General features: G+C 34.6%; 1 protein-coding gene across 1 annotated transcript in view; it reads right to left on the bottom strand.

Annotated features, from left to right (window-relative positions):
* Positions 1–548: 548 nt before the first annotated feature.
* APPL1 (adaptor protein, phosphotyrosine interaction, PH domain and leucine zipper containing 1) overlaps positions 549–21,204 on the bottom strand; it is a 25,528-nt gene continuing 4,872 nt past the window's right edge. Inside the window, exons 2-22 of the mRNA XM_010292229.1 lie at positions 20,936–21,034; positions 19,787–19,846; positions 17,794–17,865; positions 16,884–16,971; positions 15,733–15,774; positions 14,879–14,937; positions 14,244–14,390; positions 12,693–12,775; positions 12,430–12,588; positions 10,913–11,101; positions 10,372–10,414; positions 8,364–8,420; positions 7,564–7,655; positions 6,811–6,990; positions 4,392–4,441; positions 3,836–4,010; positions 3,696–3,732; positions 2,060–2,206; positions 1,756–1,806; positions 1,308–1,397; positions 549–698 (exon numbers count right to left, since the gene is read on the bottom strand). Of these exons, the coding sequence (XP_010290531.1) occupies positions 549–698; positions 1,308–1,397; positions 1,756–1,806; positions 2,060–2,206; positions 3,696–3,732; positions 3,836–4,010; positions 4,392–4,441; positions 6,811–6,990; positions 7,564–7,655; positions 8,364–8,420; positions 10,372–10,414; positions 10,913–11,101; positions 12,430–12,588; positions 12,693–12,775; positions 14,244–14,390; positions 14,879–14,937; positions 15,733–15,774; positions 16,884–16,971; positions 17,794–17,865; positions 19,787–19,846; positions 20,936–21,034 (2,070 nt within the window). The remainder of the gene's footprint in view (positions 699–1,307; positions 1,398–1,755; positions 1,807–2,059; positions 2,207–3,695; positions 3,733–3,835; positions 4,011–4,391; positions 4,442–6,810; positions 6,991–7,563; positions 7,656–8,363; positions 8,421–10,371; positions 10,415–10,912; positions 11,102–12,429; positions 12,589–12,692; positions 12,776–14,243; positions 14,391–14,878; positions 14,938–15,732; positions 15,775–16,883; positions 16,972–17,793; positions 17,866–19,786; positions 19,847–20,935; positions 21,035–21,204) is intronic.

Raw genomic sequence — 21,204 nt, 5'->3', positions numbered from 1 at the left:
AATAAGATCTTTCTGTCTACAGCTATTGCACATCTCACTGTGGTGGTATGGATTTTTTTTTCTAAATCTAAGAACAGTTATGTGTAAAAAATTAGGTAAAGCTTAGCACTGTCTTATTTGGACATCTACTTTTGCTTCCAGCAAGGTGTTCTCCGTACTGCAGTGCAAAGAACAAATCTCAGCATACTGCTGAAGTCCAATGAGTTTTAAAGTTTTGCTTCAAGAAAAGTCAATTGCACAGAGACCTAAGTGGGGAAAACCACCCCCCAGTTTTTTTCCATACTGCAGAGAAGCCTTGAGAAAACCTAAGTTTATGATAAACATGGTAGCGTCACCATGCTTCATCCGGCATACAGAAGAGAAATTATACTGACATGAAAATAGAAATCACTTAGTTGAGAAAGAAAAATCAAGGCATAACAGGGTCTACATATCGTGAAGTCTTTTCTATAATACAACAGACCCTCCACCTACATTGCCCTTCTTGTAGAACTCGTGCCATTTTACCAGATATATCCATGATTCCAATTTTAATGAAGTAGGCAACCTTAGGCTTCAGATTCTCTCTTCTTCTTTCCATCTTCTCCTAAATCACTGTCTTCCGACTGGCTGCTGCTAAGGACTACAAATTGTCCTTCCCCACTGCTCTGGTTCGACCTGCTGGAAGCAGCTATCAACCGGCTTTGCTCCTCTAAGTCCTAATTTGAGAAGGGGAGGTTGGGAAATCAGAAAAAGAATAGTAACTTTAAAGACATCTACAATTGAAACAGGATACCATTATTATAATTTCTAAACTACCTTTCACTACTATCAACGGACAGCTTTCTGTACAGAGGGAATTAAAAGATTGAATAGGAAACCAAAACATTTACATTTCAGTAGCTGTCACTATTACAACAGCTAACACATTAACACGTCTGTACCTATAATCCATAAAGCACAGTGGGTCAGAGCATGGATCTTCACCTCCAGCCCACCCCCTGCAGCCCCTCCCCACCGCGTAACTGAACCCTCCTCAGCAAATGAAATGATTTGGGGCCTCTGATAGCTGTTCCTTCAAGCGCTGCTCCTCAGTACTCCTATAAAGACGTTTTGTGGTTTATCTCCTTGGAAGAGCTCTTTTTAAATACTACTGTACAAAATTATAAAAATGCACAGGAAATACTTCTAATAATTAACTTAATTCCATAACATTCCATGAGCTTGTACTAAAGAATGTGATAGTAGAGCTTGGGGTTAAAAACTGCAAAAGAAAGTAAAAGGGTGGGGAGCAGGGGGGGAGAGTATTAAGAAATTATGAAATGTACCTTTTCAATTTGTTTTTGTTTGTTCAGTTCTTTTTGTTGTTTCTCTTTGACTCTATCTATTTCTTTTTGCTTTTCTGATGCTCTTCGATCCTAAAGGGCAAAAATATAAATAAAGTAAGTAACAACAGCCTGAGATGTTTGATACAATACCGATTTATGAGTTTGCTCAAAACTATAGCACCACTGTTTTGATTTATTTGTCTCTTAAAGGACTGGTATGTCTGTTAAAGGTAGCAAGCTGAATCCTATCTTGAATATTGTTCCACAGTTGACTTTGGTCAAAGTCTTTGTATCTCAGGTTTAAATTCTAGAAAACAAATCCCTTTAAATACACCACCACTGTGTTACTGCGTCAATAAGTATCTTGTAGAATACATTCTATTACACGTCTTAAATATACTCTCTCCCTTCCATTCACAAATATCCCTTGCCCCAAAAAGATTCTTACCAGTTCTGCATGAAAAGCTATCTGTTTTGCCAGTCCAACAGAGTCACAAATCTAAACACAAACCAGATTTGAAATAATCAGAAAGACTCAAATAAAAATGCCTTTAAAATTAAGACAGATTCCCAAATTAGATATGATAGCATCTTAAAGCACTTGCAGGTACTTAGACTGTCAGGTTTAACTGTTTTTCAGTATATAAACAAAATATTCTCCCATAGAAACCCCCTACACAGCTTGAATTGACCTAATGTCTTGGAATCCATGTCAGGTTCAAAACAGATACAAGTATAACCATCACCAGTACCTTTTCCCCTTCGTTATTTGATTCAAATATATAGCAGACAGAAGTTTGGCGGCTCTCAACTCTCCCTCCTGAAGTTCTAAGCACAAATCCAAAAAGGCGCTTATTCTCCTGGTGTGTCGCGTACAAGACTACGTTGGGCAAAGGAAACTGCCAAAAAGCATCAAATATGGAGATATTAAAAGTTGTTCCAAGTATTTTCTATATGAGGTTTCAATATACTGCACGTTGGTTACTGCAGTATCATAAATGCACCACCAGACCAGAAGAATGTTACAGCCTGATCAAACATGTACTACGAAACACAAACAGTAGATTAGAAGGCAAGGATTATGCAAGAGGAAAACTTCTGAAAACACACCCCATGTAAGAAAAGGGGACCACATTTGCAGTGCAATTCAGCCATCTTTCTAAATGTGAATACACTTTTTTCTTTACAGAGACATCATTCATAGAAATTACATTTGGGACTAAGCTTTCAGTATTTGGTCCCAGGTAAAGGCACGACTTCTCCAAAGCCTTTACTGCAATTAATTCAGCTCTCCTGAATGCTGTAAGCAAGAAAAAAAAAGAAAAAAACAAAACCTAAAAAGCCCCGCACATATCCTCATCGTTTTGTTACAAGAAAACTATTTTGCATTCTCATTCCTAAAAGAAGGTAGACTTAGAAATTTCAAATGTATCTTTTTCAGACTTAACAAAAGATAAGTGTTTTAATTCTGAAGGCCCCTACTAGAACCGTTAGGAACTGATAGGATGAGTTTTTCCCAACCTTAAACATACACATTTAGAATACTGGACATGCTCTCAGTTGAGGTCTCTCACCTATAGAGCTTCCAGCTTTGGGACAGTTTGGAACTAAATGCCACAAAGGTGAAGAAAGAAAAAAGGCTCTATGTGAAATATCAAGACATTTTCACATCTAAGGGTTTCCTTTTATGGAAATGAAAGTAATTCAGTGTCCCAAAAAAACTGAATGTTTTTAAAAGAGGACCCAAAGAAATTAAATGACAGAGCCTAAACTGTGTATAGGGGAAAATGGGGGACAGACCAGATTTGAAACATAAAAATTAAAGACTGCTATTACTGAAGAATTAAGCTGGCCATATTTGATATCCTATGAAGAATTCAACTTACTTCTTTCAAGTGCATTTTTTATAAAGAATTAGAAAAAAAAAAAACAACAAAAAACACCAAAAGCCCCAGAAACTCTGTACAACACTCACAATGCAATTATGCATTAAAAAAACAAAACCAAAACCTAACAACTCAAACACCAAGCAAACCCTTTTGGACTTCAGAATTAATGTGACTCCAACCTTAACATTACCTCTCCACTAACAATATAAATGTTTATAACCAAGCACGTTGTTAAAATGCAATATGCTGTGTACCTAAGATTTTACCCTACCAAATCAGGGAGAGGAGTTTCAAAAGCCTATTTGACCTATTGAAATCACCTCCCTGATTTGCTAGTGGCTTTCTGTCTATTTTTAAATGTATGCATTCAGTCTCGTAATTTCAGTGGAAATTTGCCTGGAAATCTCATGCTGTCACTGATTTCTGCTAACATAATATTATTTCTAAAGTGGAAGAACTACATCGGTGGGTACTTATCTTAAAATGTAAAGTTACTTACTTGTAGTCTTGTAACTTGTGTCTGTGGATCAATTAACCTAAAAATTTGTTTTTAAAAACAAACCAGAAAGTAAGTTTTACCAAAGTGAAAGAAGATCATTCTGTAAAAAAACATGAGTAGAAGTCAAGAAGCAAACTTACTTTAAACAGTCACAAGTGACTAGTAAATGTGATTCTGTCATCCTGAAAATGTTATGGATGGCGCGAGCTGCTAGTATTTGACGCATTGTTTCATAAACAACGTCTGGACTTTCATCAGACTTCACCTCCATAGAGCCAAGAAATCTTACAATAAATAACTGATGAAGAATTGAATCTAAGACAAGGAAAAGTATTGAAAACAGTGAACTCCATTTTGGGTTTTCCATTCAAAACCAAAGATGGACTGCAGTCAGGAAAACTCCTAACAACTTGGAAAGAGATTGCTCAGACTTAGGAATTAGAGGTACAATTACTAAACAGCGAGTCACATAGCTTTTCATTTGATTTAATAAATACAAAAGATGCATGGAATTATTTTTAAAACAAACTTTCAGACAGTTGCCTGATTTAACTCAGCTTGTCTAATACAATGCCAATGTAACTAAGCATTCTAAAACTGGTGTTAAAATAGAAGAGAGAAACTACAGATGAAAATAGAAAAATATTTTTCAAATTATATTTTTTATTTTGCATTGAAATAAAATTTTTGCTTTACCTTCTGTTTCAGATTTTGAGCCTCCAGATTCACCAAAAGGATTTGTGCGTCTATTAAAAAATGAAAATATTAAACCGGGAGTCAGATTACAAGAACCACTAATGAATAACGTAGTAGTCTCATGCTGCATCAAGTAAGAACATATAATGATTTCACAGACTTGTAATCCGGAGGAATAATGTATGATAAATTGTAAGGACAAGCAATTTAATCAGGAGTTAGACATAAATTGCTGTATTTGAGGGCTCAAATTATGGGAAAAATACCAGATATTATTGTCCTATTGCTGCCATATAAAGTTCTGCTCACATTTATTTATCTACTCTAATATCTGAATTAAGCCCAAGTCAAGACCTTGTTAATATTTGAAAAGGTACAGTTTCAGGGAATGAAATTTCACAGAACAGCTTCAGGAAGTACAGCCAAAAGCTAGTCCTTTCATAGGAGCACCACACTTCTCATCACTGTCTCAAGTTGTTGAATTACTTACTGAAGAGAAGTCACTGGTTTTGTTGCAAATGCAGCTTTCTGAAAACATCACTGGGGTTTTACTCCTAGAGAGTCAAGAGAAATGTGGCTATTTCTGGCCTCAAAGACAGAATTGCTATCAGTTACAATGAAAAGTGAAAATACTCTAGGCTTCCAAGTCTACATTTTTCAAAAGCAGTAAAGCAAGGCTGAAAAGAGTATGGGGAATGGGGAAATTTTATTTAATACTCCTAAAGAAGAAAAAGCTCTTCCTCTTTGGCTAATTGGTAGTTTAAAAACTATTGTCAAGGGTTCATAAACTTCAAATTACATTTTACAGAAGAGTAATGAAGGTGTCACCTCTCCATAGTTAGTGTTCTAAAAGCAAATTTCAGAAGAAGAAAAAAAAAAAAAATCAATCTCTTGTCCAGTTATATGTCATACTACCAGTTTTATCAGCAAATTCTTTTAACTGATGCCTAGTTTAAAGTAATAAAATTGTTCTAGATTGAGCTCTAAAGTCAAGATTGCATTGCTACAATATTTATATAACACGGACTCAATCAAAGTCATCCCATTATATGTTGACCTGTGTAAGTACTAAAGGAAAATGCTTTCTATTAGCATCTCTTATTGCTCAGACTTTCCTTGTCATCTAAGATTAGACTGGAACAGTAAATGAAAAATGTCACAGGATCTCTCAAAAGGCAAAAATAAAATTGAAATGTATGTCATCAGTATCAGAAATTAAGGGGGTTTTTGTTTTTGGTTTTTTTGTTTTTTTTTTTTAATAATTAATACTTCTGAAGTAGCATGTTGCTTACAAACACTGCAGTTCTTTATTGACAGGGATGGTAAATTGAAAATACTGAGCACAACTCTGTATCATTTCTGCTATGAAAAACAATATTCTCTAGAATGGAATTACAACTGATGACATTAATTTAGCTGAAGTATTAACCTTTACACTTTCTGGAATACAGTTTAAGTCTATTTTTAATCAGTATGTTCTTAAGGATCTAGTTAAGCCAACTGATTCTCCTGCTATACCAAACAACAACAACAACAACAACAACAAAAACCCTGTCAAAAAAAAAGCTAAATATGTATAATTTTAATTCTTATGTATCTGTGAGGTGCAACTGAAAATTCAAATATTTTTCTAGAGGGCTGGGGGATCCAACACATTATTGTAACTAGAGTCACATAAATTATTTTTCAGCTTTTTGTTGTTGTTGTTGTTAAGAGCAGCTGGCTCTGCACATATGTTTTCTTAATATCTGAAGGTTGTACATACAGTTCCAGAAATGCAGTGCAGATTTAGAGGTTTTTATCAATATTTTTGAATGGGAAGTTTACAAAAAAACAAGTAGGAGAAAATGTTTTTATATTTTGGGGAAAGCTCTTAGACAATTTCCACTTGTCTATATATGAGATCACTCTAGAAGCCTAGATCATTTTCACTCACCTTTCAGGTTAAGAGGAGTGTCATCGTATGCCATCATCACCTGGAGGCAGGGCTACCAAATTTCTCTTGAGTTTCCAAGAGGAAATAACCCAAGCTGCTGGGTGAGCAAGCAATAGGAAAGGAAAATACTTTGTGAAACCAAAAGATTAAAGTAAATCAATAAATAAAAGCATTAGCTGTTAAAGCAAGAAAAGCTGCTGCTAAATAGAAAACTAAACCTTGAATCTAGTGCATGTAATGAAGGTGGTTTTTTTTTGTTGTTGGTTTTTTTTGTTTTTTTTTTTTTACAATTCCATTTAACAATTAAAAAAATTGTTTTGCTCGGCTGGCCACTGCAAATTCTGTGACATGAGTCAGGGCAAAGGCAATGTGTGTTACAGAGCTGCAGCCTAAACGTGGTTTTCTTGTTTGTTTGTTTTTGTTTGCTTTTAAATTAATAACATTAACTTCAGGAATTTTTTTCCTTCTCTCTGTATTTCCTACCTTCCCGACTGCCCTGAAGATTTTCCTTGACCAGGCAGATCTTCACTAACTGGAGAGATTATGTCAAATTGTATAGGAGTGTCAGGGGCAACAAGTGAATCCAAGGAAAGTGCTGATAAAGCTGCTGATTCAGATCCCAATGACCCTGTGCTGCTAGTACGAGCTGCAGGACGAGATTGTCTAAAACAAAACAAAAAAATTAAAATTAAGATATCTTAGTTTAAGGTTGGTTGATAATAAATTAAACCATGTGGGAGACCAATACAACATTCCAAAACTTGGATATAAAATAAAACAAAAACTAAAAACCTGAAGAAGATCAGGGTACAGTGAACAAAAATGGAGTCTACGTTCCTAAGTCAAATTTAAGTAAGTTAAAGTTACTACCGGCATTAATACTTGCATCAGATTGTATTATAGTTCACATGTAATTATATACTGATGTTAAAATAATCTGAGGTCTGCTTCCAGGAGTTGGACACATTAAGAAAAATGTCATTATGATTTCATACAACAAAACAGATACATCATGCAACAAACAAACCAGTCTAGCCAGCTGGAAACCTGGGTTACTTGTACCAATGAATGCTAAACAATGCGAAAAAGGTGAGTTCAAGAAATTTTCCTCTAGCCTCTCCAAGATTTAGTTCTGAACACAGGAAGTGGTGGTGTTCGTTGTTTTTTTCCTGGAGTTTTATCCAGGACTCTCTTTATAGATGTGCTCTTTGAATGACCTGTAGTTCATTAACTTACACCGTTGGCCGCATGCTCTCATGCCTCTGCTGAAAGGAAGGAGATGGAGTAACAGCCTCCAGAGCTGACTGATTTACACGTGCAGCAATTTCCTGCAATAGAGAGGTGGGAAAAAAACCCTGAAAACATTTTCCTCAAAATAAGCTTTAAGATTTTAGTTTTATTTATATGCAATTGACAGAAGTTATAAACTCAACCCTTTGTGAGAATCTTACATTCCTTAATTTTCACTAACATAGTTGTTGGGCCAATTCCCCTAATTTAGCAAGTAAAAATCATGATGTAAGTTTGTATCAGTAAGAATTTACTATAAAAATATATACCATATAAATGACATTAATTTACTTACCCAAATTCTCCACATGAAACAAATAATCAATTTCTAACTCTTCAAAAGGTAAATAACTCTTTCATGAAGTGAAAGTATGTCTTTCCTAAAAAATTGCTATGCTCTTCTAATTCCTAAGATTGTCAGGTCCCTCTAGCAGAAATTAAATGTATCCATCTGAATATCTGTCATGTTAATTTGTATCATATACAAAATACAAATGCAGGATACTGAAAATGTCAAAAGGTTATACCAAATATAAAAGTCACATATTTTTAATGCTTTCTATATAAGCATTTAGATGAAGGAGACAATGGACTGTATTCATACCATGAAAAGCTTAGAATTAGACATGTAGGAAATACACAGCCTAATTCTATGCTATCCAATTAGCTCCAGTTGATCTCTTTTCAATTTTGAGCAGATCTACATCTTAACGCGTTACTGACACTATACATTTTAGTAAAGTTACCTCAGGGTTTTCACTTAGATATATCTGTTTTGATATGTTGTTTATGGTGCATATCCACTGAAAAAAAGAAAAAAGAAAAAAAATTAATTTTTCATAGTTTTTTTAATAAACTTGATTAAATACCTGACTTAGCTAGTTTCAGCACTTTTTCCACTTTCTCTGTACCCTCAGGGAGCCAAACCAGTATTCTGCACACCCAGATTGTCATTAAATTCACTACTATCTGCATACTGCACCTTTACAGTATCAGGTTTTACTTGAAAAATTTATGTTAGTCACACCAAAGATCAAAACTAAAACAAGCTTAAAATCACAACTGTAAGGAATTAAAAAAAAAAAAAAAAATCAGGATTTTCTGTACTCTAGTACTCTGTGACTGCAGGTGATGTTTATGCTCAAAACATTATAGAGTCCATCTGCCTTTTATGGAATTTGCCCATTTCTTGCATCTGTAAGCTAGAATCTATTTTCTCTCTGTGCTATGGCAAACCATCTGCTCCTGCTCCTTGCTTTTCTACTTTTCTCCAACTAACTGGATTATACACACACTACTGGTGCTGTTCTACTGAACCCCAGCTTGTTGTTAAAGGTTGTCACCTGAGCTATCTAAAAGACAGCACAGCAGCTGCACCCCAGGAAACCACAAATTTGAGCTGCTAAAGCTGACTATTAATTCCCTTCCTCCAGTGAGGCACTGGAGGGCAAATGTTTCAGAGTTAGGCTATTGGACAACCTCAGCAGAGCAAATGAACCAGGGCCAACCTGACACAGCCCAGCTAAAAACCTTAGAAATAGCATAAAAGGTCATTTGATATCCATGTAACATTGAAGATTGCAGAGGAATTTAAAACCAGGCTGAAAGTACCATATTTTCTATATTTCCTTATCCAGCTGCTTGCCCAAACATACTTTAAATCAACAGTGCTTTTAAAACATTTTCTTTCCCATCCTGCCCCTTATTGAAAAGTCTATATGGAATAATAATGCAAACAGACACAACTTTTAAATTAGCAAATGCTTTATATCACTTAGTACATCTGCTCCTTTGTTTCTGGACTAATCTGACTGTATTCTTAGACTATGAATGTAATGAATCTATCAGTTTGGTCCATCTGTGCAAGCCTTTGGAAAGCTGTAAAAAGCTGTCCAAATAAAACATAAAGTCTAATAACTAGAACTTTCTTTGTTAGACCAGTACAAGCCTATAACATTAGGCTATTATTTGCAAGAAGTCTAGAAAAACTTTTTATTTTCATCTCTAGAGAAAGCTAAAAAAAGTAGGAAAAAGATACCTGCTGGTGGTTGGGTGGGGGTTTTTTCCATTTTCTTTCCCCATCAGTATTTGCTACGAACATCTACGTTTGCTGACCTACTATTTGACTACTGACATTTTTCAGCTGGTATCCAGCCACTACATGGGCAAGTAAATCGGCCTCACCAGATTTAGCAGCCATTTGGAAACAGTGATCACAAGCAGCTTTGAAAGCAGTCCAAAAGCAAATTATTTCACATGTCTTGAGTCAACTAGTTCATTAAAGAGAAACATGTTTCCCATCATGCATCAGGGGCAGAAGCACAGTTTTGCCTCATTTCTCAACCGCCTGTATCATTATCTATGTCCTAACCTAAGATTTCCTTTATTTTCCATTCCTGACAAGCAGGTAGGAAGGTTGGGAAAGCACTAACAGGAAGAAGGAGAAACAGCATTTGTCAAGATTCCATTACTGCTAGCTATTTGCTGTGGCCTTTTTTCCCCCCGCTTTCTTTCTTCCATAATACTCAAAAGGACTCGGTGGCAATCGTAACTGCATTTTTTTTCCTCTAGGATTTAATCACAGTAATATTTTGTCAGACTTCCCAAAACCTGTCATTATGTATAGAATGAGATAAAAGTTCACTGCTTACCATCTAAAGAACATAAAATAAGCATTCCAACTATTGCTAAGAATGTATTCCCTCTGCGCAACAGAAAATCACTGGACTCCATGCAAACCTCCGATAAGCTTACCTCTTCATAATCTTTTTTACTCTCTGCCTGTAGGATTGAAGACCTGGAAGAGGAGAATGGAAAAGACAATATTGTCTATTTAAAATGCCTCACAAGTACATTCAGACAGGAAACTCCATTTTCATCTCTGTACATTGCACAGCAAATTAAGAAAGGCTGAAGATTCGGTGTACATGCTGAGTACACTCAACATTTAATTGAGGGGAAAAAAATAAATCTATGTTTTTATTTCAATTCAAAATAGAAAAGGAATAAAACTCTAATTGTGCCTGTGTAATACTTAAGCACTCACAAAATGTAATAACACACCATTGTAAACTGATTGTGGTACTTTTATTCTGAAATACCACTCAGCTACATTATAGAGCTGATAAATTAAAAAAACCCAGACATTACCAAGTTAAAAAGACATTTCAAATTTTGCTTCTAAGTCCCTCCAAAATCTATCACGCTATAATCTGGCCAAAGGTGGACCATCTTTCTTTTCTTAATTAGTGAGTCCAGTATTACTTATAGGTAACAGTAACGTAAGAATACTTACTTTTTACCATCAAAAGATGTTATCTGAAAACAGTACCGTCTGTCTTCGCAGTCCACAGCCATTACAGAACAATTGTCTATATCCATGACAAGTCCGCCAGCTACATCACCTCTTGCCTGGCTCATCAAATTTCCACCTTGAGTGAAGTAAAACTGTCTCTCCCAGCTAGAAGATACTAGCCCTGTCTTACTAACAGATAAAAAGAGGTTCTTAGTTTGTAGATTAGGAGTTCAGCTGAGCTGCAAATCACTTGGAACAAACTATCTGGGCAGTTAAGAAAACTTTTTTCCCTGTTTAAATGTGTTAGGTTAGCTTTACAGCTCAAGTAGTCTCTTTCCATCTGTTGTGTTTTTCATGCTACACCTGTTGCTGGGCAAAAAAAATATATAAAATAATTGCTTTCTTAAATTATGAGAAACTTAATTTACAATAAAAAGGCACAAGTACTTCAGTTTTGATGATCAGCTTTTACGGTATTGCTTTACACAATATGCATACTCAAATTATATGCATTATGAATATTGTTGATAAGACCTCTAAATTTGCACTTATATTGTTAAGACTAAGTTTTTTAAAACTTTTTGTTAAGCATTAGCTTAGTCCTGTAAGATACCTCAATTTTCCAAGTAATTTGTACCATTCAACAAGACTTCCAAAATTTTGCTTAGAGCATGTGGGTTTTTTGGGTTTGGTGATTGGGGTTTTCTCCTCCCCCTCAAAATAAGAGAAGAGGAACAATCTGAAACCAAAAATCAGTAACACTTGAAGTTTAGCCTCCCTTTTTGTTCATATACTCTCTTCAATGTTAATTGCTTGCAATTGTGTTCTACTGCAGAAATTCATGCCTCATTCAGTGAGTACGTTACTCTAACTGTTGTTGTAGAATTATTCTACTTTTTTAATTCCTTGGAGCTTATTACATAAATTACAGAAAAAAAATCTGTATGTTACAACTTATTTTTAACAACTATAAAAATCAGCTGCTAGACTTCAATAATGAGAGTAACAGCTACCTGCAGTGGACAAAAGACTACCTCGTGAAATTGAGAAGGTCGCTCAAAGTGTATTTCAGTTAACAGAAAACGTTTTGCCTTGTAGATCTCAAGCTTCTCATATTTAATTAGTAACATGAATCCCAAAGCTTAACAGATTCTTATACAACAATCCTGATAGCTGCGATCTTGTTGTTTTCCAATTACAATCCAGTGAAATTACGCTCTCATAAAATCTAATTTTTCTTTTTGATGTGAAAATTCAGGCAAAATTAGAGATTAGACTAAAATCAGGATAACTGTGCTTTGCACCTGAATGACACTATGTCAGTATAAAAATGAAATTAATAGTAACAAAGTGAAGGAGTCCCAAGAAAGAAACTGAATAGCTGCTATGTGACTGACTTACTCAACTAAGTATGTAAAATCAGCATAGCTAACTTCAAGAAAAAACTGCATACTTTTTTAGCTTTCCTTTCCTAAAATTAAATATTCTGGAATTTTTAGGTTACAAGTTAGTCTTACTTCCTTGCATTGAGATAGCCAGCTTTCCGTGTTAGATTTCGATGAACGGGAAATTTTGTAGGATCAGGGTCTGGCAAATACAGTGGATCACTAGCTACTTCCAAGTCCTCTATAGTTTGTTGCATGTTTTCTACTTCGCACTCCATTTCCCTGCGAACACTAAAGTAAATAATGTATTATTAACAAATATAATTTATTAATATGTAGAAACAGAAAAAATAATTGTCTTTGTAATAGTTCAAAATTCAACAAAAACAACTTACTTCTGTACACTTGTGCCAATATTGGTCAAAAATTCTTCCAATTGCTCAGTCAGATTTTCTGAACCCATTTTAAAAAAACTTATCTTTAAAAAAATAAGAGGAGGAAAAGGGAGAATTTAGTCAATAAATTAACAATTAACAGATGAAACCAGAGGAGGTTAAAGTTTCTCAGAGAAATCTGTTTTCATCCCTCCTTCCCACCAAAGCCTCTCAATAAAAGGAGCAGAATGCATGTTTTTGTCTGCAAGTGAAGGCTGATGCTGACATTGCAGTGGGATCTTATTCTGTCAAGAGAATGTCCACAGAGCCACCCGGACTAAATACTGAAATATGCAGAAAGTGCCCTAGAAAACAAACAAGCTTTGATCTTTTGGTGATCCCAAGGTCTCTCTATACCTCTTCAAGCCCCTCAAGTCTGCCAACTATTGTGTTACGGGTGGGGTTATTTGGGGGGGCATAGGAGAGAGGACTCATGTGGGGCCATCCTCTAACTGTGGACCCTGCTAAGGGGAACTGACAATACGTATCTTAAAAACAGCGTATTCCATATTGGTCCAAAAAACACACCACATCTAAACTGAGTTTAGCCATATGAAGTCTCAGAACAGGATGCTACAGGGCATGGCCCTGCCCTTCCCATTCTTAGATGCAGCAAAAACCTGCACCTGAACAACAGGTTGCGCTATCTACTTTGTTACAGAAAACATTTAGAGCTTACTTCTTAAATACAAGCTGCAAAGTTTCAAAAAGAAGCAAGAGTTTTTCTTGGACTTGGAAAGCTTTCAGACAGTACGTAGAAGTTAATTTCTACTTGAGACACTGTGGCAGTGCCAGATGCTGGAACGTTTGACCTGTTTTTCTTTTTAAAAAAAATACTGACAACATAATTCTGAAAATACAAATTAAGTTTCTCCAAAGAACTTTTTCATAGTTGTTACTTTCTATTGCACCCATCGTCAAACAAACCAATCATGAACTTATTTATATTAAACAAAAACAAACCAGAATAATTTTTAGCATTACAGTTCTTCCACACCCTTGACTGAAAACAGCAGTGATATGACTTTGATGATTAGATCATCTTAGAATAGCTGCCACAAGAAAGAGTTTAACTTTCTCCACATTACTTTCTAAGAAGGTATGCTTCCATGTTAACTTGCAAGCATGAAAGTTTTAATCAGCTATTCCCGTTAGGGATCCAGTGGAAAAAAGTACCCAGCAATGAAAATTTAGGCAACGCATTAAATTTAGCCATCTGGGGCTTGGGGTAGAATTAGACCTTTGTATTTGTCACCTAGACTTTCCTAAAAGATTCTCTGATGGGAGTGGGGGCATGCCATGATGAAATTCATATACAGAGTGGGAAATGGCTAGCGATAGCTAATGACAGCGTTCATGGCAGACAGCAGCTCTGACAGCTAGAGGGATGAGGATGGGGTACGTGTTTTTCTCCATTTGCTTCCCTGGATTGCAAAAGAAGTCTTGCAATGGACTTCAGTACATCAACCTTCATGAAGCACTTTTAAATCTTCTTTCAGAATCTGCAATTACCTGAGCTTGCATATATCCTAGCAAGGGTTCCAGCATAGCAGTTTTCTTTTTGTACTGAAGAGTATTTAATGCACAGAAATAATGCATCATAGTCTGATGCTGTTTTTTCCTGGAAGTATATACATCTTCTGTAACTTCAGCCTTGATCTAAAGAGACACAGATGGGGGGAGGGAAAAAAGTAATGTTTGAGAGTTGGTATTCATCACATGCCTTCTGGACAGCTTTATAGTCAGCATGGAAAAAACAACACAGTGATGCTCTACCCTTTATCACCAGCAATTGCGTACTTCACCCTACAATTCCGCTTCTCTAAATTACACAAGAGAGATATGAAAAACAAATACAGCGTTCTTATCTCCCTGGAAAGCGTCATTATTTCTTTACAAGAATAAACTGAATATAGCATCACAACCTTCATCTTAGTGCATTTTCAGTGTTACAAGACAGGCATTTATTGGGGAAACTTGCTTTTCTGTTCTGAAGCAAACTGTTGAGACTGCTAAAACATAAACTAATCAACCTTCGAGTGGACTATGCCATACATTGTCTTCCATCATAAACATATATATATATGATGAAAATTATTTCTTATCTCCTCTAAAAATCTTTATATTAAGTATTTTATTTTACCAACCTTTTCATTTTCTCTTCTTTTTGACAACCGACCGTATCTGGTAATGGCAGCATCATGATCTAAGCAATCAAAAGAGAATTTATGATCATTTTGATAAATTAATTACCTATGAAACAGAGCAGAAGACCTTTTATATCACTGTGTCTTGCACAGCCAGCTGAAGGCACAGTCCTGTCATATGAAAACCTTTAAGAATTGTTGTTGCCTGTTTATACTTACTTCACTGCCACAAATACTTGGGCTGAAGAAGAATTCTAGCCAGATGCAAACATGGCCAAGTTGTTACAAATTTCCTTAAACATCTAATAATCTTCAAAGGCAGAAACTTTCTAGAAGTAGAGACCACTTTCCATTATGAAAACCTGTATCTAATCTTTCTTGCTTCTAAAGCAGTGAAGCAATTTACATTAAGAGAAGCAGAATCCTTACTTAATCAGTATGTTCTCTACGAGGAAATAGCAGAGCTAGCTAAAAAAATAGCTTCCAACAATAAGGAAGAGAACTATCAAACTAATTTTAGTAAGGTAAAATTTGTTTACTAATCCAGTCCTGACTTTTAAGAAGTGAGCTAGTACCTTACTATTTTTAGCAATTTTGGTCGCATAATCCTAAATTATTTAATAATTACATATACACATTTAAAGTACTGTCAATTTGCTTTAACACTGTAGTACACAAAGCAGAAATTTACAAGTGAACCAAGGAAAACTGGGTGCCTAAGTATGACTGAAAAAAATTACACCTTAATTAGTCACTTTAAGCCGTGCAAATATCTTCACTAGTTTTCTGAGTAAATAATCTACAATAATACTGTCATCTTGTAATATCTGTAACATTAAGTATTTTACACTTACCATTGCTTGAAATTTGGAAAACTTCTTTTAGAGTTAGTATCTCTACAAAACAACATATTACAATTTAAAGAAGTTGCTGTTAACATAACATTTATATATTACAGTTTCTCCTGCAATGTTTCACTACTGAACAGTTGTAGTTCACACCTTATACCATACTGAATTACCAGGATAGGTAAAATTTATTAGGAAAATTTAGTAGGAAAATTTAATTTGCAATTATTGCCTCAGGGATGCTTCTTCAGTAAATAGGAACAGGAGATTTTTGCAGGTTCTGAGGATTAATATTAGCCTTGAGATACTCATGTTCCCTTGCTCAAAAAGCATAATCAATTTAATACATAATTTTGCAACGAACTGTTGCCAGAGAAGTATTTTCCAAGATTCATAAAGAGCTAGAAGACTTATGGAAGAGTTGTAATTTTCATTTCAATTTCGACTTAAAACATTCATAGGTTAGGTATACCCATTCTAGGATGTTCACATTAGGGATTTAAGTTATTTTGATTTTAACTCTTATCAATTATATTTCAAGCCCATTTGCTGCACCAGTCTATTCACTTTAGCCACTCGAGTAAAATCTATCATCATCAGACACATTATATATTATTTTAGACTAGGCAGAACAAGATACAACTGTTATAAAAATAAGACGTTGGAAGCATCTTATGTCTCCATGCAAGGAATCACCTGTATTACCAGCAGGGTTGAAGAACCACCTTACTAAATCGTAATAATATATTAAGTACTACAATTTTGGCACTTTGCCTTTTGAGTTTAGTCCAGCCATTACATTGATGTCATGGTATTAAAATAGATACAAATACTTCCTGAACATGCAAACTATCTGAAAATTATTCTTTCCTAATGTTTATAGTAACTGCAATGTTTTCATCTTGAATAGAAGATAAATGCTTCCATAATATAAGTAATATTTTTGTTGACACAGTAATAGTGTTAAGTTCCTTGACTGTAATACTCTCATGAATAGAAATAACTTACATTTTTTTAAAAATTGGGAGATGCATACTTTTGAGAGCTGAAAAATAAGTGGCATATTCTATTTAGTGAAACAAGAGCTACAGAGATTAAATGCTATGTTTTTGTTATTGCTGCTGTTGCTAAAACCAGTATTTCTTCAAGCACCCTACCTTTTAGATCCCTCTCTTTAAACTGGGTAATAGGAAACATCATTGCATCTGCAAGTTGAGTTGAAAGTACTGCATGGCAAGAGCTGAGCTGTAAAAGGCAAGAGAAAGAAGGAAATTTTAGGAAAACAGTGCTGAGACCAAATCAAGATAGGTTGACATCAATTTCACTCAAAGATGACATGTACAGCTCAAAAAATAATTTTGCACATTCATTTTTTGCAGATATTCTTTTCTTGGTTCTTGATCTCATCACTAGCTTTTTATACAAGACCTTTACAGTTTAGTATTTGTCCCTACTTTTCCAACTTTATTCTAAGTTACTGGATCACATCAGAAGATGGCCTCATCCATTCTGATGACTAGTCAATTTATTTCTCCAGTTTCCCTCCAGCTACATCACAGCCCATCTTTCACAGGCTACAGAGGTAGAACAAATACATCCTTCCTTCCAAAATGTTAGGTACTGTTGAAAGTGAGGAGAGGAATCACAATAAAAATCCTGATTCAGATCTTAACGGTGATAAGTCGTCTTTTGGAAGAGTCAGAGTCTGTCTCTAATACAGACAGCAGGAGGTTCCTTTGTCAGTCAAGTATCTGAAATCAGGCAATACAAATACCATGATAAAAAATGGTTTCTAACTGCCATTCTGTAATGGTTTTTGGCTCTAGCTATAGCAAGTTAAACCACATTCATTCTCAACAACGTATCCTCATTTTGCTGAATTGATTCTTTGTCTTCAGGTTATATAACTTTAAATATATGCTGCAATATACAATTACATGTTACCTTATTGACAAATTAAAGCCATTTCTGTACCTCCTATCTTAAAAAAAGCTGGAATAATTAAGCAGATTAAAGTCTACACATGACAACATCAGCAAAGTACATGAAACAAATGCAAGTACTTGCCTCATCTATCACTTTTGCAAATTGCTGTAAAGTGGAAGTCATAACTTCATCATCTCCCCCTAGTGGAAAACGCTAAAAGAAAATAAAAGGAAGCAGGTTGTTTCCAGCTTTCTGCCATTCACAAAACTCTATTAATCATGTCTATGAGTGTATTAGGTATTCCATTATTTTAAAATATTATACAGTTAAGATACACTACAGCACTCCTATCCTGTGAAGAAGGAATATTTGTGGGGCAGGGGTGTGTTGTAATAAACAATTCTAATTTTTGAAAAAAATGTCTGTTTTTAAAAGTAGATTAATCAATCTAATTAATTTTATAAATTAATTAATATATTTTAATTTTTAAAATCATGAAAGATGCAGACTTGACATGTATGAAGATTTTTATCCAGCTTTGCAAATTATTTTATAATTATCAAAAATTGAGCAACATTTGGTGTTCATCTTAAACTTCTAGCTCTCAAGTTATGTGATTATGTAAAATTTTTAAACCATCTAGAAGAGTTTACTTCTATAATGCCTTGATGGAAGCAAAAGTATGACCAAAATAGTCACAACTGAAAAGAGAAATAATTCAGTTAAAACATTATTTGTGTATTTTTAAGATAATCTCCTGACTGGAAAAAAGCAGTCCAGAGGAGACAAACCAGAAAACTAAGTTAAAAGGTCCAATGCTAATTTAATTCTTCTTTTAATTCGCAGCAGTTATACGTAAAACACTTGAAAATATAAAAACACCCAAGATAGTTATGAAAAATTTTGAGCATTCCTTCCAGCTCGTTAGGTTTCCCCCTCCTTCTTCTCAATAAATGTAACAAACTGTAATTGAAATAAGGGTATTTGGTGTGTGTTTTGATATATGTAACTGCTAACGAATAAGAATATCTTGCCCTAATTGGTTCTTCTAAGCTGAAGCTAGTTATTTTCATTTTGATTTTGCAAATACTGTATTTTTGGTAGAAAACAGCAGAAACAGTGCAAATCATTGAACAGCTGGGTCATTAAAGTCAATTTGGTATTGTTTCAACAACACTAAAACAATTCAAATGACAGTACTGCAACTACTTCAAAATTTAAAAAAAGCAGAAATCATTTAATTCCTGATATAATTTGGAGTATGCACAGACATCTTAAGCAGCATTTCCAATCTGTCATTAGGAATGTAAGACTTAAAAAAACACAACAAAAAATCCACCCTAAATCTCTCTGTTTCTCCATCTCTTCCTAATGGGACTACTGTAGGTATGAATGCTCGCTATTCTCTTGGATCAGCACCATTGTGTTTTTGATCCTATCTGCATTACACCTATTCGTTAATAAGAATTAGCAAAGGAAAACTAAAGTGCCATCTCCCCCCTCTAGAAAGGCTCACCAAACCAAAATAATCAATAAATAGTACTTTTTCCAATTCACCTCATTAGGTGGAGAATGAGGATAGGGAGCCCCAGCCTCCTTAAAAGGAGTGACTTTTTTTTTTTTAACATGCATCTCAGAAAAAGGGTCCCAGCAGCATAGCTACAAATAGGAAACTCTTCGTTGTACAGGCTACCAGTAGAAAAAGTTACGGATTCCACAATCTGTGCTTTCACAGATGGAATTATTCTCACAATAACAGTAAATTATGGTTGTTAAATGGGGACTGCTATATGCAATCTCTTCTCTTTAATAGTAAAATGAAAGCACTTAACAGTAAACAGGCTTATAAAAGAAAAACCCACCACCACCCTAAGCAACTCCCAAAACACTGATCCAAAAGTAAAATACTGCAGAACTTACTAATATTCATCATGGTGAGAGGAACTTCATTCTGGTTTAGTTGGAAGAACTAATATGAAGACAGTAGATTCTTTTGGCAAAGAGTCGAGCCACCGACTACAGCAGTTCATTTTATCTGGACCAAACCTAAATACATTCTATATTGTATTCCAGGAAAAGACTACAAAAATACGTAGTCCTGACCACACAAAGACAATGATGATTTACACAGTACCTGTTTCTCATATTCCTTCAGCAGCTTTGAAGTCAGATGAGTTGCTGCACTTAATTCATTCTGATAAAAAAAAAACACACACACACAAAAACCCAAGCTTGTTACTTTTTGATTTAAATTAATACCAAAAAATCACATATTTGAAGAGGAAAGCATTACAGACATAGAACTTAAAATCTGACTACAAATTTTCAGAAAACCTAATCATCCTGCCCTTCCATTTCTCTAACCTTACTGAGAGTTGCAGGTAATCGGTGTTTTCAAATACAAGTTCACAGCCTGTACTATGGTGCACTGATCTCTGTACTTTTCATGTTATGCAGTACATATCTGCATTTAATTATTTCAAATTAGCTGTCCTAGTTACTGAATATTAGGAGTTTCTTATTGGTAAAGGAAAGAAAAGATTAAATGACCCTCAGTACTACCTGGTTCCAAACTGCTTTGTACTTACAGACAGGACCTAATTAGCAGATTCATGGTACAGAACAACTTCAACTTTCATGATGAAATTGAAGTAGAAAATACAGAAATTAAAAGCTAAGTGGAAAATCAGTAAAATAAAACCACATAGCAGAAAACCTACAGAAAACACGCTAGTCATTAAAGTAAAAACAGCATTAAAATAAAAATATGGAAAGTAAGAGCAACAAATCAGTAAAAAAGTGAAACAGTTCAAGTAGATACAAATTAAAAATACAGCAAAACTCAATTATTCAGAAAAACACACAAAATAGATTCTGCCTTTGGTATAAAAGTTCAGTTACTTATAAATGATCAGTGAAACGTGAATATATTGTGGGTAAGAAAATAATCTCCCACATGGTACATACTATTATACACACTAAGATCATGAAGGGAAACATTTTAGGAATGCTTAGGAAATACAATAACACTACTAAAAAACAAGAAATTTTTTTTATCTGTCATAAGAAATTCTGTTGCAAAAGAAATCACAATAATTTAGTCTTTACCACTCCCTAACATACAGAAAAACAATAATTTAATTCTTATTTTATTCACTTCCATATTTAAAAAATGTGGAACCTTAAATAAATATATTGCTTATAATAATTTCAAAAAAAAGCGAGACACATGAAACGTGGTCCAAAAGCTTTGTCATTCATTCAGGAATTTCATTAATACTACCTGTGCATCGTATATTCTGTGCATGGCTTGAAATAACTGATTGATGTAATTAGAAATGGCAGCAGCATCTTCTTCAAATACTCCCAGCAAAGACCGGGTCTGTAAAAACGAAACAGGCAAAACACTAACTATTTTGCTAATGTGACATGTATTTAAATGTAACAGAATTTCAAACTTAGACAGCATTGTTTCAGGTTTCATTACTGAAAAGTTCATAAAGCCTCCAACACTGTTTATAGGAATGATACATGTTGCATGCCAGAGAATCC

Source organism: Phaethon lepturus, unplaced genomic scaffold (genome assembly GCF_000687285.1).
Source record: "Phaethon lepturus isolate BGI_N335 unplaced genomic scaffold, ASM68728v1 scaffold13748, whole genome shotgun sequence".
Taxonomy (NCBI): domain Eukaryota; kingdom Metazoa; phylum Chordata; class Aves; order Phaethontiformes; family Phaethontidae; genus Phaethon; species Phaethon lepturus.
This window is presented reverse-complemented; position numbering and strand designations above follow the sequence as displayed.